Raw genomic sequence first — 26,881 nt, 5'->3', positions numbered from 1 at the left:
GGCCAGGAAAGCCCATGAGGCACTTGCTTCTCCTCTGATTCCAGCAATACTATTTCTGTAAGTAAAGCCTGGTGATCAAAATCCCTTGAACATGCAGGTTCCTACTCGTGCCTTGATAAGTAAATCAAAATTAAAGTCATGCCACATCAAAATTAAAGTCACATGCCACTTTTAGTCCCAGTCAGCTCCATCGATGTAATGGAAGGAGTGTGGATAAAATTAGCATTCAGCACCGTGCAAAAAGATGTGTTTTTTTTTTTTCTTAACTAAACATGTTAACTTAGTTAACAGTATACCAGATATTTTGCAGCATTGATTTATTTATGTCAGTTCAATTTTGAAAGTCTCTGTTAGAAACATTGGTTAAATGAAATACTTCTCAATTAATTAAGAAGGCTCTAATTTATCTGCAATTTAATGTGGTTAGATATCATTAACTCCACTTGTACTTATGTGTTCCGCAGAGTACCTTGAGAAAACTCATTGTTGGGTACGTTTCACATCTTCTGTTCCATTCCTGTGTCAGTGCAGCTACAATGAAAGTGAAGCATTTTATTTTTGAGTTCATTAAAGGTGCTTCTCCTTCTTTTAGTGTAAGCTTTGGACCTTTTCAGAGCAGAAAAGAACATGAGAAAATACCTCCTGTAAACAAGAAGTAGTTAAGTATTTTTCTTGGAGACAGAGTTCCTACGTCTTTGGGAACAATGTTACTTGGAGCATTTGTTATCACTTCCTCTTTTAAACAGTTAAATAGAGACCTTAAACCAAAGGTTCACTGTGATATTAGCAAAAGGTTAAGATAATATTTTTAGATTATTTTTTTCATCAATGATTTCAAAGGGGAAAAGCAGCATAATTTAATTTTAATTGCTGGTCCCATTTCCACGGAATGGCGTGTATTGATAAAACAGATGTAATCACACCCTTGCTGAACACTCTCACATACCATAGTCATGGACGAGGTAAATGAACCAGAACAGAATAGGAGGAAGTAGGGGTTACATGAAAACACTGTAAAATGGTGTATGAATACTTTATCAGAAACGTGCTTTTACACAATGCTGTTTGAATCATTTGACAGTCAGTCCTCCAGAGACTAATTTCATCATTGCTCCTGGTCCCTCACAGTCCCAGTGAGACTGCACTGCAGGTGTGTTGGAGCTATGCAAGGAAATGAAAAACCAGCTGAATCAGTGAATTATCTCCATTTTCCCTCACATTGGGCAGCAATGGTGGCACCCTGGAGGATCTTGCAGGGCTTTAAGGTGTTGCAACAGCCCCCTCTGGGCCATTTGGCTCTCCTCTTTGTACTAATGTACATCTTACACTGTGACTGCAAGCACCCAATTTCACGGCCTCCTGGAATGGTGTCTGAAATCACTGCAATGTTTTTTTGGCATTCAGGAATGAGTCATATTTTGGTGCGTCTTACCAAAAAAATATATATATATATATATAATAACTGTGGCTTTAATAGTATAAATAAAAGGTTAAGAAGGATGAAGAGAAGCGAAAGTGAACATGAAAGAGTAAGAGGACATTAGGGGAAGACTGGAAGCTACTGTTGAGAAAAAAATGATAAAAGATCCAAGGAAAGTAATCCAGGCAGTCAAAGAGTCTATAATCCTGGGACAAAGTATAAAGTCATTTACTGAGCTATGTTTTCATAGTACTGAAAGTTTCTCAATATTCTGTAGTGAAAGAAGCTGCTGATTCTTTTTTCCTGGAAAAAAAAAAAAAAAGATTTGTAGATGTTTAGTGAAATAATGGTAATAAACAATACTGTAATATACAGTAAAATGGTTTATTTAGTGATTAGTTTTGCTTCATTAGTGATTAGTTAAATAAGCTGAATATTTCTGTGAAGAGATTGGGAGTGAAATGTAAGTAGGCTATCCTCCCAGCTAACGATCGAAATCAAAAACTCCAGAGTGTTTCAAATTATCTGAAATCTACTGGTTCAAACAGAACTAAATGTCTCATTTGATGATTGTTTGGTTCACTTTTTTTCCCTTTTCGTCTGGAATTCCTTTACCCAACTACATAACTGTTGGCATATACGGGCATTGGACCTAGGAGATAAACAGTACATTTAGAAATAAATCCAAGAAAAGGGCCAGGAACAAATACTGAAGTGTTTTCTATCCCCTCTACTTTCCTCCACCTCAGCTAACAAAACTAAAGCCCTAGGAATTCTACCTAGATAACAAACTACCTCGACCAAGGAGCTAACCTGACATCTTTGTCGATGTTTCAAATCATTGTTAATGCAAGAATGACGAAGAAAGCTGGTATTTGAAAAAGACTTAAAAAAAATATCTTATAATAGATCTGTTCTCATAAGTGAATGAATTAGGATATAGAACTGGCCTGAAAAATTCCTTATGGGTTTACAAGTTGCAGCAAGTCTCTGGGGAGTTGGATTCTGGGCTATAAACCTGCCAAAGTACACAGATCTATGTGGTGTAGACAACGTTTGGGAGCTGACAAATTTCCGCAACAAAGATGCCTCTGATACCGAAAACCAGACCCCTCTGGCTTTCTATCTCCTGTGTTAAATCACACTTAGCATGGACTTTAATTTAATTTAATAATGATAATGTTAGGAAGCAGGAAAATGCCGGATAATAGTAAAAACAAAAATAAGTGTAGTTGTTCTCAATTTAACAAACTTAGGAGGGTTTCTTCCTTGTTTCCTTTGATATCCAAACTCCTGTGGAAATGATTTAATGTTCATTAGTGTTTTAGATGTGTTTTGCAAAAATATTTATCCTTCCCTTTCCTTGTCCTTTTCCTCTGTTTATTTCAATGCCAAATGAAAAATAATGACTCTTGACTTACACTACCATTCAAAATTGTTATTATGAAATGGGCCTAGGACAGCATGCTTGATCACCTGCTTGGTGCAGGGGTTTATACTGGCTAGCATCAGGCTAACAGAGATGGTAAATGCTGAAGCCAGCTTTGATTCCTTCCATCAGATCAGCAGAGACCTTCAGCTGCTTCTCTCTCATGCTCACTCTCACATCCTGCCTGTATTTGCACGAAATCTCTGAACTCCAGATGTGCTTCGTACCCCTTCACCCCTCTGTCAAATGTATTTGAAGTTAGCCACCTGATTAAAAACGTGATGGACAACCTAATGAGTGAATAATCCCATTCCTTTAGTAAACGAAGCAAACAGTGGGGAAGGGTTAATGAGGCCTTTAATTACAGAAACCCTTTAAGTTTTACCTTGCTAAAAAACTCTTGGTTGGAACTTTGAGTGTTTTTCAGTAAAAAATAGTGAATATTTCTTAATATGTTTACTTTACCTTTGAGTACTTTTTTTGTATTCCATGCTTGAAAACAGAGCTGTTCAAAACAAAGAGGGCTATTCTCTGTGCAGAAAAACAACATTTTAAAAGATTGATAGAAAGGAATATTTTTCAGTTCAAGACACTGTAACATTTGATCAAGGGTTTTGAAGGAAAGAGTATTATGAGCAGGGCTCACCAGACTTTTCTTTTTCACAATACTCAGCTTTCTCCTCTGTAAAGGACAATGCGTATTTTATACACACTATGAAAACTGCAAGATGCAGTCTGGTCTGCCAGGCTAACACTGAGAAGAAGAAAGTCGTGTAAGGTGGCATCAAAACATTTGAACACCTCCACTTAAAACTGCTGGGACTACCTCAGACTGAAATAATGGTTTTCAGTTCTTTGATGAAGTATATTTCTCATCAGAAAATAGAAAATATTTTTCAAACAAAATTTACCCAGTAATTTTCCAAGGGAAAACAGCACTGATGAATATTTTTCAGTCAAACTCACATAGAAAGCTTTTCATATGTGACCATCTGACCGGGTGTAAGAACGGCAACAAATTGAAAACATATCAAGATGTTTCATAACTTGGAATAAACATTGAAAAGATATATTTTATCTTCAAACGTATTTTGCTTTGATAGTGTCATTTACACTTGAAATCTTGTACTCATTTGGGGCCAATTTCAGTGGTGGGACAGTGGAAATAATTCTACTGAACTCATATTGGCAGATCTTGAATAATTTCTCAGGTTCATCACTTAGTACACTAAGAGCTCTATTTTTCCTTTTTGAATGCTACAACACCTAAAGAGAGTGAAAAGAAGTATGATCAGGGAAAAGAGGGGATAAATTGGGCAATCATTTCCATTAAAAACAGCTGCTTCTCAACTATAAATTTTCTCTTCCAGGCATTGGAGAAAAATCTGTAAATCTACAGAGAAGGCATGAATTTTATGGTATTAAAAAGCACTTAGTCCTAACCTTTTGAAAATAACACATAGATACACAACCTAGCTCTGTTTCACTGTGTATTTAATGCATGATTTTAGTATTTCTCATATACATATAGAATGCTCTAACAGAAAACAGTGTGCTGCATATAAGAATGCACTGATACAATTTGTCTAGGATTATTAAGTTGCTAGCAACGCAGTATTTAGCTAGTACAATATTACCTCCTTGATTTTGAGAATTTAAATATGATAGGAAACAATATGCTCTATTAGCAAAAGGAGACGGATAGTTTGCAAAACTGTCCAGCTTCCTGCCTCCCACCTAGGATGCTAACCTTCTTGGGAAGCTTGAATTAATCCAGTTAACCCTGCAACCACAAGGGAGCCTAAGCAACGTGTGAAACACAGAGCACTGGAGCACTGTAAATGTAATGTAAACACGTCTGCATTTAAACTTACCATAGCTGCAGACCTGAGAGGCGAGGTCTTGATTGAAAGCCCTGTTTCAGATTGTGTTTTGAATAGGGGTGTTAGCCAACTGCTGGCTTCAGGTTTGTTATATCCGCAAGGTTAGTGGGGCTTCTGCCATTCCAGGAGGTATTTGTATCAATTCACAATAGCAAAAAGGAAATGAATTAGGATTGTTCTTGACTTTTTAATGAAAGAAGCACATGCCTTTCCTTATGAGTATTTGACATAGTTAAAAATCATTTCCTTGTTTTATTTTTATTTTTTAGTATTTCAGATTTTCCTGTACAGTTTCCTTGTTGTTTTCAGTGACTTTTTAATGCTTATATTTTCCAAATGACTAGTGATTTTGGATGCGTTGTTTAAATATGGTCCTGCTTTACCCAATCTAATGTAGATCTAATTTTCTCAGAGCAAGGTTTTGCCACTGGAAAAGTCAAACTACATCAGAATATCTCAGATGAGGCACTGCTGAACAGAGAGATTTCAAACCACCAGTCCTTTTTCAAAGCCAATGGTATCTGGAAGCATCTTAACCCAATCAGCCAGTTCTGATGCACGTAAGTTACGGGGATTGCCCCATAGTCAGGTTCAATATTTAGTCCAATCAACAACAGAAATGCAAGGGCCATGTCAGATGCCTGATTAGTCATGGGACATATCAACTTACATAGAGTTTCAGTCAAAGAACTTATTTGACTAGGAAAATTGGGCTGGAGTTCAGTCAAAACTTCAATACATTCTTGTCAATGCCGTGTGGTGTGTGTTGGTTAAACTTTGTGAAGGGCTTTGTACCTTTGTGAAGCTTTATCTAAGATGCAGTTACTATCAGTTCAAAGATTTTCTTCTGAGATGTAGCTCTCTTTGTTGCCTGAACATAGGGCTGTTGGTCTTATTAAGGATAATACAGCCAGCTTCAAATTTTACAGCCCTATAGGAATAGGAAGAACTGTGCTGGCATCATGGAAAAAGTACGGGTGTGTCTTTGCCTCCTCCCTCTGAAATGGTACTATCCTGTTAACATTAGCCTGCCAAGTTAGGTACATTATGTTCTAGCAGAACACTGGCTCCTAATATCTGTTTAATAGACAATAAACTTCGTTTTCAACAGGTGTTCTCTGCGTAATTGAAGGCTGCAGTGTTGCAATTGGGTTTTAATCATTCTTCCAGCCTGGGAGGTTAAGTCCTGAGAAATCAGAGGTAAGCTGATTGTTTCTAAAAAAAATATTAAAAAAAAATATTAAAAAATCTTCAGAATGTCCTAAGGCAAGTTGTGCTATCTTTTATGAAAAAAATAAATAATTGTGACACTGTGTGGCAATCGCTAATGGACAGATGGCATAACCAATGTCCTCTGAAGGAATGCAGTTTGTGGTTATTTACATTTCTGCTGTGAGCCAGAAATAAAATCAGAGCATTAGTAATATTAGACAAAGGTACTTTCTCCCTCAGTAACAGTCCCTGCAGCAGCACAGATGCAAAATGGCACAAAGAGCCCGCACAGTGACAAAAGGAGCAGAATGCATAACTCCTCAGCACAGCCTGGTGGACCCGAAGGAAAGGCTCCTGGGCCAGAGATTCACTGCCTCAGGCTGCAGGGTGATGGAGGCTTTTTCACCAGGCACAGACAACTCAGGTGGACTCTTCTAAACAAGAAAACAACAATTTTAAAACCAGCTTTAAAGAGAGAGAAAGCAAGCACTTAAAAAAACTGGCAGGTGGAGGGAGGGAAAGGAGGTTAGGTACGGAGTAGAGGGACTGTAGAGGACAAAGGAGGAAATAAAGGGAAAAAAATGACCAAGCAAAAACAAGGGAAGAGAGGCTATAGAAAGGACCGACAATGTAAAGAGGTGAAATAAAACACGATCTCTTATACAGACATTCATGATTAGGAAAGGTTATTTCTCCTTCATTTTTATTTCCTTGGCAGAGAACAGGGAGCTGTAGGGAGGAGGAAATTAAGTGTTTGGTGCTGGTGCCGGTGGAAACTTTTGTTTCAGCTGCAGCTCAGGCAGGAGAAAGAATTTCAGACAGGTCAGACCCAGGTGAGGGCTTATTGCACAGTGGCAGGAGCCCTTAATATCTGTATTAATTTGTCAGGCTTTGACTAAGGAAAGCAGTGTTAACAAGGCTTTAGCGTACTTGCCACTGCCATGTGACATGAATCTATAAATATTCAAGAACCGATGGGATCGCTTAACCACTCTTTCTTTGTTTCAACCTCAGTTCCCATCCCAAACTGAACTGGAAAATTTTTTATAGACTTTGGCTTGTCTCAGTTAAATTAACCCCCCCCCCCCCGCCCCTCTTTCTATACCTCCTTTCCTGTCTACTTCTTCTGAATCACTCTCAAGCTGTGTCCAGGCTGCTTTCAGCCCTGGCGTTGAACTGTAGCTTTGTCACTAAAGGCATCCTGGCATATACATAAAAGGGATTTGGAGGTGGGAATGACCACCAGCTAAATCACCTCATCCTCCCTCTAGTCAGTGCAGGATCATTCCTGCAGCACACTCCCAAGGGCTTTGGGTTTTAATGCTTTGAGCAACAGAAATTCCACCCGCACCCCCTTTGGGAGGGGTGCCTGAGGGCTAATAGATCACACTCTTATGCAATTTTTCCTGATACATAGCCTACATTTTCCTTTGTTTGATGTCTTTACTCTGTTATTCCTATTTATAACTGGTGCTGGGTGAATCCCAGGTGGTTCTGAGGTTTATTTCTGTTTAAGAAGGCATGCAGAAGGGCAGAGTCTAGTCCACATTCTTTAAACCTTTTGGTGCCTTCCTGTCAGAGACTCCATTATTTCTTCCCTAAAACTGCCCAGGACCCAGTAGAAAGCCTCATTTCTCTCTATCCCAGGGGGGTAGGAGGTTGGATACTGGCCAGTTCTCTGCTCTGGTAAATTTCTTCTGAGAACAGATACCAAAGCCCTGAACTCCTCTATCTATTATATGCCTTTTTCTCGTCATTACCCAGTAATGTAATTCCTCCAACTTAATTTCCTCCACTCATCAAGCTCTTGCCATGCTTTTTGTTCTCCTGAACTAGTTGAGGGTGTTTATCAATACCTATTCATTGAACTTGTTTCTTTGATGCATTACACAGGTATGTCTTAAAATGTTATTCCAGTCGATATCCCATACAACACCACAGTAATCAAACAGGGATCCCTTCCCTTGTTATGAAGAGATCTTGCATGAAAGGATTCAGTCAGGGGCTGTGAATTATTCCTTCAGACCCTCCATCCTGCACGTGGAGGTAGGTACTGCGGGGGAGTATCAGCATACTTCACACTTTAACATAATCATTTCTGGTAATGCTCAGCAGGCGCATATTATACATGTGTGCAAGATCGGTGACAGTGCTGCCGGGACTTTCTCACTATCTGAAAAGTTTCATTATGAGAGCAGCTTTCTCCTTCTTCAGATTTCAGAGCCTTTAGTCCAGTCTTTGATTCGGGCACCTAATTTGGCCAGATCTCATAAATCACACTATTCCCTCTACTGCCCTTTTAATCAGTAACAGTTACAAGGGCAGTAACAAGTCCCAGATCAAATCTTTCTTCTGTTTGGTTTGAAGAGGGGTTTAAATCCAGAAATTCACATTCCTGGAAGAATGGCCCCTAAGCCATGGTATATAGTGTGTCTTCTCAATATTTCCCTTTGAAGTCTAAATAACAATAAAATGATTATTCTGCTGCAGCAAGAGAAATAAATGATAAATCCCTGATGTAGTCTGTTTGTCTAGACATACATTTAAATTATGGGAAAATTATTTTTAAATGCCTTTACTGAGGCATTTTGATTTTTTTATACAACAGCAGAAGAGTTCAGCAAGTCACTGGTTCGCTAACAGCATTAAAGTTTAGATTATTCCCTTGGAAAAACTGCAATCTATACCTGATCCAAATCTGGGACACTGACTTTTCCCAGATGTGTCACTACTATACTAATAGCAGGCAAGAGGCAGGGGCACAAGGGCAACTTCTGCCGTATGTTTTGTGTGGTTTGATCATGCTTTAGCCTGCTAGACCCCAAAAGGGAGACAGAAATAACCAGTTGTGAAGCTGCTGGTTTGTAGGCAGCACAGTAGTATTTGGACTTCAGTGCTTGTTCACACAGGGAGTGCAAGGAATAGAGCAGGATGGGGAAATCGTCGGCTTCAGTACTGCAGAAGTACAGGTGGAAGAAGAACAGGGCTTCCAAGGATATGGGCTTCCTACATCCCCTTGTGTCCTGGACAAACATAAATCCATGGCGACAGTTTTCAACTTCAGCTAGTACCTAAGCTATATGTATGTATCTAAAATTTGAAAGCAGGGGTTTATTGTGTAAATTGAATGGCAGTGTCAAGAAGCAATGGGCAATGATAACAAAGCAGTGTACTGCTAGAACAAATAGCTGTAGTGGACAGAGTAATTACTTATAGAAAGGGTTGTTTTTTTGTTTTGTTTTGTTTTTTTCTGAGGCAGATGATTGAAGACCATCAAACCAGTCCTAAGATGACTCAGGAAAATATACCAAGAGTAGTATATGTACACAGGGAGACCCTTTTGGCATCACAGACTGAGAATTATGGTTATTCCTAGGAGGCAACAAAAGAGGTTCTGTCAGTTGTACAATTACTTTTCATTGGCAGTACTCTTTCAAGTCAAGAAAACATTGGCTGAGTTTCAAGACCAAGATTTGGCTCAACTGTCACCATACTTTTTCAGAAATGTGATGAATATTCCTCAAGAAATAGTTTCCTAAGAAAGCCACAAAAAAATGTGTCTAGCCAGGTTACAGGATATCTAGAATGATATCCCAAAATTGCTACCACTGAAGATCAATTGCCATAAGTAATTTCATCAGATGAAATTTTTATCTGTCACACTGGCTGATGACCCTGACAAAAAGAAAACTAACGCATTTGGATGAACTGTTTCATAAATACTGATGTATGTATACATGCGCACAACTCATCACACCTGTCAAACATTCATTTCAAAGAAGACACTAAAAAAGGAAAAAAAAAAGTCAGTGACAGTGGAAAGAAGTCCTACCAGTGTGGAGGTAACAACATGCTGGGTGTGCAGTAAAAGCATGAGGGCCATATACTGAACACAAATTCAGTCAATAATGTCTCATGACATGTTCCCAAACATGAGTCAAAACTTTATGCTATTGAAGCTGATTAGATTTGTTTCCATGGCTACGGAAAGATGCCAGAGTTTCTCCTGCTGTGTTCCCTGATGATGCATCACTAGAATTTAACAGCAGGGTAGCATGTATCATTATTGATCTCACTTCTAGCAAACTTAGAATGTTAGAAAACATTAGTGAAATAATCTTCAGTTTATCCTGACTAGAATCGTAAATTGCTTGAAGACACTGGAGATGAGTCATGTAAAATGTGGGTTTTTAAAAAGATCACAGAACCTCTTTAATGAACACTGCTGTTACTAGGAACATGAAACAGTACTTAGACAATTCCTTCTACAATTCTTTATAAAATAATATTGGAAAATCTCTTGTTAATTTCAGACAATTCTTGACTGTAATTAGAATTAGATGAAAATATAAGAGCTTAAAAACAAAACCAAAAAAAAAAAATCAAGCGAAATACAGAAAAATAGTAATTTGTGTCTGTACAACATTCATAAAATTAGATGTATATCTCTGAGGCAGATTTAAAATAATTTGAATTTTAACATATGCCAGGCTTATTTTATACAAATTCAGGAAAGTTAACCTCTTTGCACCTTTAATCAGCTGTACAAACTGGTAGCATTCATTTACCTGATGGCAGTATTGAGCTTATTAAATTTAGTGACATATTGGGACAGTTACCAGTGGAAGGCATTGCAGCTAAGAAAGTAGTTCAACCCTCTCCTAATTGAATGGGCCTCTCCGAGCCTGTATTTTTACTCTTTATCCTTTCCTGGGCTGCAAAAAGATTTTAGGTCCATAGTTAACTCAGAGGATGTTTCCATCTCTGTATCAACTCCCCAGAGAATTCTTGGTACTTGTAGTTGTGATACAAGTGCGATCAGATATTTCTTCCTCATGCTCATTTCCCAGTTATTTTAGATTATAAAGGCTTGGCATACTCTCAAGCATGAATCTTAAATTTGGCAACATTGCTACAACAGACACATGCTTACAGAAAGCAGGCGGCTAGACAAAACAGGGCAATTTGAAGACTGTATCTAAAAGCACAGGAAAGAAACCCTATGAAATGCCCCCAGTTTGATAAGATTGCTGCAAAGAAAAGAGCTTGGTAAAATGTGTGAGTTTTGCCTCTCCACAGGCTATAAAAATTAGTGCTTGCTAGATAAAGTTCCAACATATTTAAATAATATTTGATTCCTATTTACTTACATTCCTGAAGGATTGAGAATAAGTAGAAAAATATTCACCACTTGTTTATACCCATTAAAACCGCTCCCAGACCTTAATATGCTAGGGGAAATATTTTCAAAGACAGGTTAGACTGACTTCTGTTTTAATCAGTTGCTAGTCATCATAAAAGTCAGGGTTTTAAATGGCCCTCAATAATCCTCCTGTTATTACCTCCTTACCATCTGATATTACCCTCTAGATGAAACAGACCAAAAGAGTAGTGAACATGTGACAAAAGACACCAGGGAAACAGGTGATACCATATTCCTATTTCTTTAATGGAAACATTTTGTTACAATTTAGGTATGTGATATTTTTGCATTTTTAAAATGTGTAAAAGAAAATGCACATAATAAAAAGTCAAAGGACACCAATGAATGTAGGTATTTTAAATGACCAAGTTGTAAAAGAAATAAAATACATTACACAAATAAACAAAGGTTATATCCACAGTCATGAATACTCACTCTCCTCTACACAAAAACAACAATAAATAAAATCACATTATATGCAGATAGTTCTACTTACATCAGTACAATATACTGTGCAGCTTTCCATTCGATTTCTACTAGACTGATAATAGGTTTCTCTGTTGTCCAGTATTTTTACAATAATGAACAGCATCACCCAAAAAAGGGGACAAAGTTAACGTCCACAGTGTCTATCCTGAGTCCTCTTAGTTTTGTGGTAATTACACATTATGCACAAGAAACACAGCAAATTCTACCCATTGCCTTCATCCTGCCACTCTACCTAAGTTTTCTCAGCACTTTTAGACCTGCACAGGGAAGAAGACTTCGTTACTAGCACATACCCAGGCCTACAGGCATGGTACAACCTCTCCTATGCACCCCTTAAATCCCATTTAAATGTTGGGTAAGGGGGCTATGTGGGATTTAAAAGGTGAATAAGCTTTCTGCTGAGTCTCTAAGAAATTAGATATTGAATAAAGACAGTGTACTGTGCAGAAAGAGCTTGATCCCACTCTCTGTACGGTCAACAGCATCATCATGGGAGTATAATCAATCCCTGAGTATTTTCCCTCTTCTCTCTCTCTAACTCAACTGCACAGATATTTTCCCGATATTCTCAACAGATCTCTTCATCATTTGCATCCTACACTGCAGAATTCATTATGTCATCTGCTGCAAAACTACATCAGGGAGATGCCAAATACACCTTTATCATCTCACACGGCACCAGGATAACTGGCCACGGATTACTAACTGTGACACCGACTTTTCAGTGGTAACTTGTTCCTATGTCACACTGCATTTTAGCTTCACAGAGAAAGAGAAGTCCAGACCATCAGCAAGCATGAATCAGCACAGCTGTACTGATTACAACTGCTGAAGGTTCAGTATAACATTAGCAAACCCTCTGATCTTAGTCTGGATGGAGAGAATTGCGCGTTCCTTGTGCATACCAGTTGAGATTACAAAAGAAACCATTAAAACAAGATTATTTTTAAATACCCTTTTTGGTACATTTCTTTGCTTGCTCAAGTGTCCTCTAGAAACATTCACATAACAGAAACACCAAGCAATACTTCACACAGAGTGGATTTTAACCTTTCAGAGATTTAACACCTAATGAGTCCACGTAAGATTTCTGAAGTACTATAGCTTAACATACAAACTTTAACAGTGTCATATTATTGAGAATATTTTGCCTTTGATGCAGAATATTAAGTTAGTGGTTAGTGAGAGATTTTGAATGAACTCTAAGCCTCTCTTTTGAAAGCTAGTTTTGTATACTATAAATTCAGTCTATGTCAGGTAAGAGGCCTCCTGCAAGGTAAATTCTGGAAGAAGTAATAGCATAATAAAACAGTCTATGTAATGATACACTGGACATAACTAAACACTACCCCAACAAAGCCTCAAAGCCATGGCAGCATTATCTTCTTGATCAAAACCAGCCGTAACCTCTTAAAAACACCAACGTCAACCTTTATCCTTTTGTCTTCTATTGGTGAGATAAAGGGGGAGTTGCATTTATGCCAGACTTAAGGCTTCACTGGGGCAAGCCAAAGTGCTTAGGCTTCCTGTCATTCTCTGGAAGAGAAACAACACTATCAAAGTCTGCTGCACAGCTTGCTGACCCCTGTAGACAGCCAGGTCTGAGGTCTCTCACAAATAGCTAGTTGTTCTAATTTCATCAATCATTTTTCATCAGTCTCAGAATGTTAAATGGTATCTGAGAATGGAAAAAATACAGGCCTGAAGCCATCTGAATTCATTTCTGCCTCTAAGCAGGGATGGGCACAGTGCAAACACTTCCATTCTTCCACTTGAAAGGTTTCACACACACACAGATCTTTTTGTGCTTTCAACAGCAAGAAAGAAAGGGGGTTGGGGAGGTGGGGGGAGGAGAGGAGACACACACATGACATCTGAAGGCAAAACTTTTTCCAGCGTGTCTTCAAAAATATATTCCAGAAAGTAACTTTTGTTTTACTTTGTTTCTAAAAAGGGCTAAAATTGCCTCCATGGAACATGTTCCTTCGCCATTCACTGCTGTTCATTCACATTTCACATTCACATTCATTCACAAGTTGCTATAGCATGTTCCTGATCCCCAGAACAAGTAAGGTTCCATTAGAAACTCATCCGTGTCCATCTGCTCTGCTTTGGGTGGGGTCACTACATTTGATGTCATTTTATGGCAACAATTAGGGTAAAAACAAAAGACAGTGGCTGACATCATCTGACCATGCCTGGACTACTGCACGTCCAAGTGTACAGTGATGCCCAGTAATCATTAACTTCAATGGGACTGCTCCTGTAATTACAATTTGTGGTGCCAGCCTTGGATGTTCTTACAAGGAAAGGATGCCAGCTGCAAAATTCCAATTAAACTTCAGAGGCTTTTTGCTCAACCTAATTTTTCACCTTTGCATAGTTCAAGAGTCAGGCAACACCAGACAATTCTGGGCCTAGATCTCAGAGAGAGGCTGGTGTGGCAGTGGCCCAACGCAAGGTGTGCCTGTGGCTGAACAGCATGCCAACAAGGAGCAAAGGCTGAAATTACAAAAAACAGCCACCTCCCAGTAAGGAGGGAGCACGTCCGACAACATGACGCAAAATGGCCGTCTCCTTTCAGAGTACTTCTGAAGCTAGAGAAAAGAGCATGAAAAATAGGGAATTCAACAGCGTTCATTCTACCCTGGGAGAAAATGAGAAAAAAAAAAACCTCAACTGCTTTAGCTGAAGAAACAGAACAGCTACATGGCTACGCTGAAGCACAGAGGAGGGTAGTGAAGGATGTGGAACTGTCTTGAGCTCCGGAAAAGGTGGACTGAATTGCCAAAGAAATTTATGACCAGGACTATTAGCTTCCTGTCTTTGATGTCTATTCTTGGCTTTCCAGGAGCATTATGGCATTCATGAGGTGAAAATTGCTCTGGAGCCAAGGTCAGCTAAGGCTGATGCAGCCTGTTCTACTGCAAAGCTGAGAAATTCACTCTGAACTGCTTCAAGATGCTGAGTGTAAAGCCTGAAGACACTTCACTGAGGGCCTCAGTTTGCTTCCACTGAATCAAGGAGAGTTTTTTTTTCATTTGCTTAATGAGAGCGTAATTAGATCTCCAAGCCCCAAAAATGAATCAGATCTACCTCCTGGTAAAACATGTTCTCTGGGTACAGGCTTACTTTGCCCAGCTCAACTCCCATCCTCCCCAGTGTTTTCAAAGCATTAGTTAAATCTCAATAACTATCCATTAAAAAACTATTAAATACTTTCAATAATGCAATAAAGCATTTCTTAAGGACATGCTGAAAGCAGATCAACAAAATATATTTTGAGAAGTCAACAAATGTAACTCTTTAATAAGCTGAATTCTGGCCACAATCCGGCAAAGTGCACAACACTTTTGATTCCAATTTTTAGCAATTGCTGAATGTTCTCAGAACTGAGCCAGATTTGATCTTCACTGAGGCACATCACAAAAGAAACTGATAATTAATGGGTACGATGGACCCACAGACTCTGGACACACAGACTGTCCATAAGCAAAACTTCCAGAACTACCTCTGGCCCACATCAAAGTATCTAGGCATCTGACTGAAGCTGTGGATCCCAGCATACTAAATCACAGGTACTATTGAAACTTTTGCTTAATCTTTCTATTTTGGAGAGTATACTGCAACAGCCAACTTGCAGCAGAAGTCTACATGTTGCAGATAAGAGGGTGGAAGTGAGGTAATTTGTCCATATAATCCTCAAGAAGAGGATTTTGAGGTGAATCAGCTATTAAGCTGACCGATATTTGGTAGTTTAATGAAATGCTAAATTAGCAGAATTTGCCACTTCAACAAAAGACACGAAGCCATCAGGTCAGTTTCAATTTAGCAGGCACAACTGTAAGACTGTGCAATAAACATATGGAGTACGGGGCCAACGTCACTCCAATTCGAGCACACAGCAAGGCTCCCTTTGGTTCAGGCATGGCCAGGATTATACCCTTTAGTCCCAAGTGAGCAAAGCACTTAGAAGCTGAAGTCAAGCATATTTTAAATGTGTTCTGAAGTGCTGGGTTGAGTCAAGGCTCTCCTTGTGCTGCTCTGCAATGTATGTTTGTAATATGGGTAATTTGTTGAAGCCAAAAATGTAGGCTTTGAAAACTCTTTTGAGAATCAATTATTATTATTTTGATTAGACATTCCCTTACTGAGTTTAAAGCCTAAACATTGTGGCATTGAGCTAATGCACATGAACCAGAAAGGAAAAGTGCATTAGATGGTAAAGAATCTCTGCTGAATAATCTAAACTCAAGACAGTTTTTGATCTATGGTTCCTGGAAGACCTGGGAACTATTAACACACAGCCTGTGAGAGGCAGCTAAGAAGAACTACTTATGTGAAACATCTTAAATGATCTCCACACCTCCTTTGGAAAAGTGCGCTGGTGTACACCAATTTAGAAAGATTAAAGCCCATTGATCTGAAATGTTCCAACAAGCAAGAAAGGTTCACCTTTAAAAGAAGGTGGGAAGTGCTGGGTTGTAAAGTTGTGGCCAGGCCTGCATCAGTATTCCATCAACAGATATCTCATGACAACGCTTTTGGAAGTCACTATTAAAAACCCTACATAAAATTGAAGATGGGAATTATTTTTACTTGAAGAGTGACCTTTCGTGCAATTTTTTTTGATGTTTAGTTATAGTAAGATCACATAATAAAGAAGTCCTAACAATTTGTTGTCCCTGTCTGATACTGTTGCTCTGATCTTCTAGTCTGACATGACTGTGTGTGGCACAGGGTAAAGGCAGATGTATGCTACTGCCTCACTTCTTAACTGGTTGGGTACCAGTTCAGACTGAAGGCAACTCATAGCAAACATCATTTCTAAAAAAGGTCTATCCTTTAAATCATACCCTATTTCCTCTACATGTTTAAAATATTTCATTCCCTTTTTCTGTGGAAAAGTAGTCAAATATATTTAAAAAAAAATACTGAAAAGCATATTTGCAAAACAAAAAGTAGATCAAAATTCCCTTTGATTTTTTTTCAAACAAAAACAAATAAAAATCCTTAACCAGTCACTAGACAAACTCAAATACTTAAAAGAAAAATCAAAAAAAATAATCAGGAATGTTTTTTCTCCCCAATTCTATGACAGTATGAATGCCGCTCGAGCCTACATCCTTCTCTGGTGCCCATGAGATATGGAGGCTACTTCAGAAACCTGTCCATTGAGATCAGTGTTACTTTGGATAACAAACCTTTGCAGAAGTCATACAGGCCCTGACTGGAAAATGGGAAGATATAAATCTTGCAGGTGAACAACGCCTGTTACAGCGAGTCCTAAAGATGCTGGATCTACCCAGTCTACAGCCATCATCTATCCTGCAGCTGCCCTGACAGTCAGGAAGCCTGGCCCTCTGGCTGCCTGGGACATTGAGCACAGAGGCAGGTGATGAGCCACTATATATGCTAAGAGATAGTGCAATATAAGAAATAGCAAAAACAGGCCAAGGAATTATTCCATGGAGTATTTCCCCATGAACAAAAAACAGCAAAAAGAAGACAGAGCCAGCTTTCGCTCTTCATTCACTTCCAGCTACCCCAAAATGGTTTCTTCGAATTTGCACTCTGGCTTCTCAGAGCATAAAAGTTTTGTAGAACACAGGCTTCAGTGCCAGTTATGACAATAACTATTGTGTAAAGTCTGACTGTGACTCCTGAGACCACAAAGTTCTGTTTATGAAATCAGAATAGGATGAGCCAAAGGATTTCATGCATTACAGTCATAGTCATAGCTGGGTTTTCTCACAGACAGTATTTTCTCAGGTCTTCTTTACCACATCTATAATAATAGCTGTTCATTTGTTGACTAGAAAGAGCTCTCCTCTGTCTAATATAAAATAAGTTGCCAGTAGCTAATTCATCACAGATTCAGTTTTGCTCCTGGTAAAGTCAGTGGCAAAATTCCCAGGGATACCAATGGCAGCAGGATTAAAGTCAGCCCTAGAGCAGCATTTTACCACCCTGATTCCTGAAGGTAGCTGTTTGTGTGTTTAATCGCACACACGTGAATAGTTAGTTGGTCTCACTGATTAACTTGGGACTGTTTAACATGCAAACAGTTCATTATGTTCAGGATCAGAGCCATCATTGTATAGACAATTTGACAACTGCATTTATATTGTTTAAAATAAATGTTTGCATGTTGCACGTGCCTGGAGAAGAAAGGGGGACAAAAAGTTTGTTACTATCTATAAAGTCACTTCTCCTCCCCTAAATTTTGCTTCTAAAATGTACTTACAGCTGTTGACTTTCTCTGCATGTTACTCCTGTCAAAAAAATACATCTTCAAAACATTCTCTCCCTTAACTTTTAATCCTACCAAAGCAAAAATAGATATTTTAATAGAAAAATACAAGATAAAAAAATATCCTAAAAATAAAATGGTAGCATGGAATGTCATTTTTACAGAAAAAGACCACTTTTTGAATTGCCTCAGTTACACACTTTCATATTTACATATCTTAGATGTGATCCTGCACTCACTGAAGTTAATGGGATTTTGCCATTGACTTCACTGGGAACAGGAGCAAGCTCCACATAGATGATATTTGCCTCTCTGAAAGGTGATGGCAGTGGAGAGAGAAGAGTGTGATAAAACATGCAAGACTGAAGAATTGGCAAGCCTTCTCCAGAGGCCTGTCGTCTCTCTCTCACTATTTCACACCAGTGAAACTCCACATCCTTCACTGGAGTTTTTCCTAACTCTCAGTGCATAAGAGGGAGAATCAGTGCTTTTGATTGTGATATTACACAAACACGGGAAGAATGATTTGTGTGTGTTTCCACCTGCCTACGAGTGGAATTCGTTACACTCGGTGGAGTTAATTACACCCAAAGTGCCAGCTCCCTCCAAGGACTAAGCTCTGTATGTCTAATTCTGCATTATTCCCTGTAATCAGTGATAATGATCTAGTGATGCAGGCTCATACCCCAAATGACCCTCCCCCCCCTTTTTTTAAATTTGACAGCAAACCAGCATCTTTGTCTGTGAAACCATATTGATACCCATGAGTGAGATGCAATTAAGGAAGGAGACAGTAGGAGCTAAAAAACAGGGAACAGAATGAGGCATCCCCAACAACTAAACCCAGATCTGCTGCCCTTAATATATGCCTTAATATGTAAAGACAGTATTTCTTAAGTACATCCTATAACATCAAACTGAATCTTTTTTTTTTTTTTCATGAGATGAAAGGCCATGCGGCATAATGTGATTAGTAAATCATTCCTGAGCTTCTGAAAAAAATTAAGACAGAATTACTGCTTAAAAGATTGAGTTCTTCAAGAGCCTCTTCTTTTTACACTGATGTCTTTGGTTGTGTCCATTTCCCCATTTCTTTTTTTTTTCCCCAGGAAGAATGGGATTATTTTTCTTCTTTATGCAGCAGAAAAATGAGATCTAATGGAGTCTTCGCGTAACTGCCGATGTTTCCCCATGTTACAGTCCTCCTGTCGAGTTCTTCTCTCAATAGTTATTCTGTATTTCTTTCTGCATGAAAGGAGAGGAACAGAGTGAGAAATCCTTCTCCAGCTATAGGATAACAGGACTTCCCTTATAAAGAATGCCCGTAGGGGACAGCTGGGTGCCAGTTGAAAAATGAAATGTGACAGCATGTGAAACCCTGGTCAAAGATTAAAGTAGTTTGCCTTGAAACATTTTACCCAGGCTCAAGAATGCTGGTTACTCTCTACACAGCAGTCTCAAAGCACCAAGACACAGACATTTGCTTCTTTGAAAATTACTGATCTAAGTGATTAGGAAGTTTTTGCGAAGTGTCATGTGAACTGTGTCACATCACTGCTTTATACTGATCAAAGCCAAATTTCTTTCCTGTATATGGGGGGCACTTTCTGCAGAGTTCAAACAACGGATCTCACTCTTTACTCAACTGCATTTCTCACTGAAGCTGTATGTTAGCTAACTAATCCTCCTGTCTCCCTTTCAGAAAGCTATTCTGTTTATAATGTCAGAGGAGGTAGTAAGATGAATTAAGAAGAGGGATGTAGATGGTAGATAAGACGTAAATACAGTTGCTCATGCATTAGACACAGTTTTTTCCTGTGTGTCTTCCTCTAGAGCCTTTGAAGAATCCTGTTAAGCTAATTTTTATGTCAAACAAACCCTCTGACTGCCTTTCAGTTTCCACTTTAGTACCCAAATTATGCCCCAAAATCATAAGACTACCATGTTTACATTTCACGCATTTATGCTTCTACTGAGTTTCGGCACCAAATTTTCGAAAGGGCATTAGTCCAGCCCCATCTGCACACAGTACTGCTTGTGCAAGTGCATGACAAAATGCTTGCATGCCATGGAAAGCTCTGTTCCACTTGCATGTGTAGCAGAAGACAGTGCTAGATACGTGGCGGTGGATGAAGGATTTTCAAAACACCACGGTTTTAATTTGGATAATACGGCTCAATAGAAAGGGGGTACCTACATTATTCTGAAAAGGTTCCCTAGACATCTGTGTCTGTATCTGTAGGCTCCAAAACAACTAGAAAAAACTATGTTCTTTACTTCACTTATGTATATTTAAGTCAGAGCACACTCAGTAGTAGCTCATTCCCACAGATAAATCCTTCTTTCAGAAATGCAGCTCTTTGAGTTTAAATCCTTTCAAAGCTACATATCAGAACCACAAACCAGACCTTTTGATGGAGTTTGCACACACACTCAAAGCTGTATTTGCATGCTCATCCATGGTGATTAGAGATCAAAATGAAAGATGTAGAAAGATGTAATCAGAAGGTGCATATACACTATGAAAGCTACAGAATCTTCAGGTAAAAATCACTTCCAGGCGCACAATTCCTAGAACTGTGTTTTCTGAAAATCTGACCCATTCTTCCTGATATGCTATGTTTCCTAAGTATATTCTACTGCTGGAGTTAGAGGGCATTTCTTGTCCTCACCGACCAATTCCTCCCAATATCAGCAATGCTTAAAAAACATACCTAAAAATTATCAGATCAGATTGGGTATGTATAAAACATGCAAAAACCTCTCATGAAATACAATATAAATAAAAAACTGTATTTTCTTTTTTTTTTGTCTTTTAAAGACAAACAGTCTATAATTAGTCCCAGATAAATTGTCTTGTCTCAGACCTATACAATATAAGCACCAAAAACATTCAAGAATAAAACCATCCTGAGGAATTTCAGTTGTAAGTATTTGATGAAAAATCCTGTTTCTCAGATCTTTTGAAACCCTGGAAATGCACTAGTAAACTGATGCAATTTTTGCTTCTTCATTTTGTTGACATGTTTTTTATTAAATTAAATGATTGGATTCTTACATGCAGAGGTTAATTCTATTGTCCTGTCTGTCTTTTCTCTTCTGTACCATAATAGGATAAATAATACATGCAAAATGCTGAACAGGTGTAACAATAATTTGGTCTGTCGATGTAGGATCAAGTCTCAAGACTTTGCATTTGCTGACTAGCAGTGTAAGAATTATTTTACTTAAACAGGAATAAAACACTGATCACCCTCCACTGACCTCAGCTTATTAAGTCAAATGCACAGCTTTGAGATCCAAATGCTCTCTTAAACCAAAACAGAAATCCCTTTCTAGCTTCCCATACAATTCCACCCAATACTCAAAAACTAAGTATCAGGCAAGTGATATAAATCTCTTATGTGATCACAGACTGCACAATTGTTCTGGCAAAGAATACCAAACAAAGCAGGCTTTCAAGGCCAGGCCACTTTATTAAGGTAGCTGTGAATGAATAGAACTCAGTGGAATTACTTCCATGAGTAAAATTACTCAAAGATGTAAACAGTTACACAACAAGGCCCTGAGTCGACAAAATGATTCCAATATACACAAAAGGACAATCAAAGTGTATTCACTGTCTGTGGTAGAAATATTTCCATAGACGATTATTATGCCTCTTTGTCTCCCATCAGGGATGTGATGCAAGCAGCTGAGAGGTTTGGATGGTGAGTAAAGAGTTTAGCAAACTTTCAATGAATTGGACTAACCTGAAGAAGTAAAAAGCCATTAGCAGGCCTGCTCCCAGCAAGGCACCCACGACTATTCCTGTAACTGCTGATTCTCCTAGACCACCTGCTTGAAAAAGGGGAAAATGAACAATCAATATTCACAATGAGAACTATTTGCATTCACATACTGGAAAATACACATGGCTAGGAAATGAATGACCAACACCAGATAAAGCCATTCAGAGTTCAGGACTCTGTGGGAACCTCTTCTACTCTATTTCCTGCATGTTCTGATAGCATTGAAAATCACTCTGAACTTGAAGGGCAAGAACTGCTCCCTTCAGCACTGAGTCCCCCAGCTGCTAATTATCAGTATGATTATTCTCTGTTTAGGCTTTCAGTTATATCCTTCTTTCTGGCTAAAACAGATTCTACCTTTTAGCCCCTGGAAGGCTGCAAAGCCTCCAGAGCCCTGGGCTGTGCCTCACACAGGCATCACGATTATTATCACGTTTAAGGAGAGGAAAGTGATTCAGACCACGTACCATCCAGGGCTGCCAAACCCTAGCTTCACAGACAGTCAGTAGGGAGACATAGTCATGATGTCCTAGTTGGACAACTGTGCTGAGCAATTCAATATGGCCCATTATACTGCTTCGCCACATGGGTTCCTCTCTCTCATCACCGAGTGGCATTAAGTCACTAAAACTTACATGATTTACATGGTGTATTGTTTGTGTGCTCCGAAACTCGGCTTTCATCTAGTCTCAGTCTGCCGTGATTCCAAGGATATTTCACATTTGACCGAATTTCAAAACGTCCCTGCTTTCCATAGTAGTCCCCAATCACCTATGCAAAAAAGAAAGGAAGGAAAAGATTTTTCTAACATGTTAGAGAATTAAAACAAACAGGAGAGCTGCAGCATTCACTTGGACTCCTGTGGCTGGATGCTGAATCACACAGAACAAGGCTGAAGGGGTCTTTGGGAGGTTATGTAGTACATGTCCCGCCCCAAGGCACGATCAGCTGAACAAGAGCATTCTTGACAGATATTTATGTAACCTGTTCTTAAAAGCCTCCAGAGGGAGACTTGACAATTCCTGTAGACCGTTATTCTGGAACTTAGCTATCTTTACTATCAGTGATTTTCCCCAGCATGTAACTCAAATCTCCCTTGCTGCAATTATCCATCACTACTTATCCAATTGCCAGTGGACATAGAGACTCTTCCTTTCTGAAACATCCCTTTACATATTCACATTCTTATCTGGTCTACCCTCAGGCTTTTCTTCTGTATAAACCCAGTTCACAATTATTATTATTATTTTTAACCCTCTGAATATTCCTCCTGCTCTCCCTGGGCTTTCTTTAATTCCTCCACAGGGGGTTGAATGCCAAGGACTGTCACTTAGCCAAGTGAAAGTATCATTTCAAGTACCTAGTATGTTGGACTTTTCTATTTTGCAAGGACCTGAAAATACTTGATCATATTCAGTTAAATCTTCAGCTCTTCTGCAGAAGTATTACAGAGCCGGTCATTCTCCACCTTCTCTTTCTGCAGTTGTTTATATTTGCACAGGAAAGGCAATTTTGTGCTTATCATTCTGGTAGCATGGGCTATTAATTCAGACTAATTCAACAAGATACTTTAGAATTTCAGTCCCATCCTCAAGCATAAATTCAGGCTTTATTCAAGGTATCGTGCGCTGGATCTACTGCAAAGTTCCAGGATTAAATTGTGCTAACAGCAGTGTGTAAGTCATCTGAAAATAGTTCAAAAAATCTATGCACACTAGTAAAGGTAGAAGTCCAAATATGATAACAATGAAGTAGTCAGTAGCAGTGACAGGAACACATCAAAAATGTATTTGTCTAACTTGTGGATAAGAAACATCTATAAGCACACTGGGTTCAGAATTCAAGACACTGATTGCCTGTTCAAATATTTTACCTAAACTCTGTTTTGAAGAGAAATAGTTAAAAGACAGATAACATTTACCCTGGCTCAATACACAGAGGTAGATTTCACATGAAATAATGGAGCTAATTTCTCTCCCAACAAGGAGTTAAAACCTTAGAGGAAAGACTTTTTATAATATTTGTTCAAAAATAAGTGCTAATTCAGTAAAATGGAAAAAGGAGAGGAAAAGAAAACCTCAGAGAGCATTTGCAGGCAGCAGACTTAATTGAGGGATTGTTTAATTTATCAGACTGGAGTGGGAGAGGCATCTTTATTACAGCGTAAGCCTCCTCTACCATCAGGATTTACTAAATATGAAAGCATGCAGAAAGGCTTAAGAACAACAAGTAGCTATGAGCAGCAACCAGATTCAGATCAGAAATAGGATATAGATTTGTAAAAAGCAAGAGTGTTTAAACATTGAAACACATATCAAGGAAGCCAGTGAGACAGTCACTGTACTTCAGTGCCTCCAAATGAAAAATGAACGCCTGTTACGGTGTGAGCTTTAGTCACATGTAAACTACAGGGGTCCACACAAGGGTAAGAAACCCGCCTGCCTGTCACGAAGTAGAAGCTGGACTAGGTGGACTGATGTTTTCATCTAGCTTTAAACTCTGTGTATGGTTCTTTGAAAACAGCTCTGCCCAAACATGGATTCATCTAACTCAGCTCAACTGAGAAACAAATATTCTCATACCGACACCGAAGAAATTGGCAAAAGGAATAAAACAAAGCATCAAAGAAACGTTTTTAGAGTGAGGCATGCGGATAGAAATGAATGTAGCAGATGCTAGTAATACATAATCACATGTAAAGTATATTAATTATCTGTATATATGGATCAAAAAGCAGAAAAAAATTTAAATGAGCAATATGTTAAAAAGTTAAAGGTAACATGAAAGAAATTAAAAAATTAAATTGCAATTGAAAGAACAACAGAAGGAAGGCTAAGCGAGGGATATTAAACTGATAAACAGGATAAAGAGCTAATGGGCTGAACAAACAGAAAATATACAAGTTGTTCATACCAAGCTTATCCCAACTAATTTGTCCTCCTAACTTCAATTAATCATGATTACTCCTACCCCTGGGAGTGTCTGCAGTTTACTGCTGGATTTTTTCAGTCATTTTTACACACCAAAACACACTAGCCACCCTTATTCATTTAAACAGGCTTCTTCACTTTGTCATTGCTGCAGCACTGACAAGAAGAATAACTTCACCAGACTTCACACAGAGAAGTGTCCAGCTCAGGTTTACTGTTGCTTTGCTTTACTTCTGGGCTTGCTGGGCTCTTGATGAAGGTGGGGAGGCCATCAAAGTTTATGCTGATGCTTACTTCACAACAAACAGCACAACTAACAGAAGCTGTATGCCTCAGCTGGACTTAGAGCAATCTATGTATTAATAAACTCAATCCAACCATGCTGTTAACTGTGTGCAGCTGCTGCTATTTTGCATAGCCTGGTCTTCACGGTCTGTCTGCTTCTGCTCCTGCCACGTCCACTGGAATAACTCAAGTGGTGTACATCAAGCCTAATGGTCCTTAACAATATATAAAAGGACTTATTTTAAGCAATAGTTTCTCATATTCACAATTTACTAGAGTTTAAGTAGCATGTGATATTTCATCCTTTAAATTTTAAAGACTAGCATAATGTGAAGACAGACATGCAGAATTGTTGAAGACAAGACATTAAAGTTTAAACATTTTTTTAGGATCACACTTCAAGATAATTTTTTTTTTTAAATAAAGGATTTGGGCTGCAGGTTGACACAGTTAAGCAATATCTTTTTAATGTGTATATTTAATAAACAGATGCCTACCGAGTAAACAGATGATAGGATGTTGTTACACTGCACTGGCTAACTCATCAGTGGCCAAGTGCAATGGTGTTTGTTTTCTTACCTCCTGCGTGCCTGCCTCGGGGTCCGTCATTGCAATCACAGAGAAATCCCCATATCTGTCTCCATTGGCATCAATGGACACCTGCCCTGCAATGCCTGAAGAATGGCATGTGAGGAATTAGAAAATTAATTAGTTAAAATACTGAGCCTTTCCAAGGAAAACAAGAAAACAGTGGACAGGTTTTTACAGACTGATATGACAGGAAATCTCATCAGTCTCCCAGCATTTTTGTTGGCATTCCAAAAGAAATTGTAATTTCATCTCGGTGTCTGCATTCCTGAATTCTTAACATTTCTCCTTTTTAAATATCAAATGTGTGAGACTGTTTGGGGAGCATGTGAGAAAAACCTAATCCAGAAAGCCACCACGCATGAAATACATTTAATGTGGGCTATTTACAGACAGCCTAGCCCTGAACTATCTGACGATGCACTGGTAAGGATAACCCAGCTCGTGTGCTGCAAGGAATGCAGGGGCATAGCCCTGTGCTCTGCAGACTTGACAGGGTCGGTGCATCCATAGAGCCAGTCCAGAGTTGTTTCCATCTGATGGGATGCTGGAGGGAGTGAAGACAGGAGACACCACGTGCATTACATCTGCATTAAATCCTGCATTCATTTACATAGGATTAAAGGCCCGATATGTTTGTGTTTTATAGTTTTAGACCCCCAGCTCACTTCCTTCCTTTACAAGTTTGAGGGAAAGATTTGATATTCCCTTAGGCCAGCTGCCAATCTTGCTCAGACTTTGACAACATTCAGACTCCTAAAACTACCCTAACTGACAGATCGTGGCATCATCCCAAGCAGCCCTTCAAAGGATGAAATCACTTTCAAAATTCTATACGTGAAATCATGTCTGATTCCTGGTGATTTCAGTATTTGTTTTTGATAACGAGGAACAAATTAAACATCTGTTACTATTTTGCATGTCTTAAAACAGCATCTCTGCCTTCAACTGTTTGTATTCTAGGAAACTTTTAGGGAAACTTGGAATCACAGACTCATAGGATAACTCTGGTCTGAATGGACTTCAGGAGATCTCTAGTCCAGCCTCCAGCTCAGAGCAGGGTCAGCTAGGAGGTCAGAATGGGCTCAGGGCTCTGCTTGGTTTTGGGAACCTCCAAAGACGGAGACTGCACAGCCTCTCTGAGACAGCCTGTTCCAGTGTTTAACTGTCACAATGAAAAATTTTCACAGTGAAAAAACATCGTGCAAGAACACAAATACATTTAATGTGGGTTATTTAAAGAGATTCCTTTCATGGAAGAAAAATACTTCCTTATATTCAGTCTGACCCTCTTGTTTCAGTGTATGCCCTTGCCTATGAAGAGCACAGCTCCAACTCATTGCTGTGTGGGGTGACGAAGTTGTTGGGTGACAGAGCACTGGCACGGGTTGCACAGAG

The 26,881-nt window shown here is 38.9% G+C and overlaps 1 protein-coding gene and 1 long non-coding RNA gene across 4 annotated transcripts in view; one reads left to right on the top strand and one right to left on the bottom strand.

The window, feature by feature from the left end:
- The first annotated feature begins 5,018 nt into the window (after positions 1 to 5,018).
- LOC310889178 lies at positions 5,019 to 13,638 on the top strand. The gene is made up of 3 exons (XR_014576422.1): positions 5,019 to 5,292; positions 5,844 to 5,932; positions 7,838 to 13,638. It is a non-coding gene; the product is annotated as an uncharacterized lncRNA (long non-coding RNA).
- Positions 11,375 to 26,881, bottom strand: part of NPR3 (natriuretic peptide receptor 3) — a 48,600-nt gene continuing 33,093 nt past the window's right edge. For 2 of the 3 annotated variants that reach the window (XM_083816275.1, XM_083816277.1), the window contains 4 exons: positions 25,475 to 25,569; positions 22,316 to 22,451; positions 21,642 to 21,729; positions 11,375 to 19,134 (listed from right to left, as the gene is read on the bottom strand). In XM_083816275.1, the coding sequence (XP_083672401.1) occupies positions 19,023 to 19,134; positions 21,642 to 21,729; positions 22,316 to 22,451; positions 25,475 to 25,569 (431 nt within the window). In that variant the 3' untranslated portion in view covers positions 11,375 to 19,022. The remainder of the gene's footprint in view (positions 19,135 to 21,641; positions 21,730 to 22,315; positions 22,452 to 25,474; positions 25,570 to 26,881) is intronic. The other variant, XM_083816276.1, reaches the window with a different exon arrangement.

This window comes from Anser anser, assembly GCF_964211835.1.
Source record: "Anser anser genome assembly, chromosome: Z".
Lineage (NCBI taxonomy): Eukaryota > Metazoa > Chordata > Aves > Anseriformes > Anatidae > Anser > Anser anser.
This window is presented reverse-complemented; position numbering and strand designations above follow the sequence as displayed.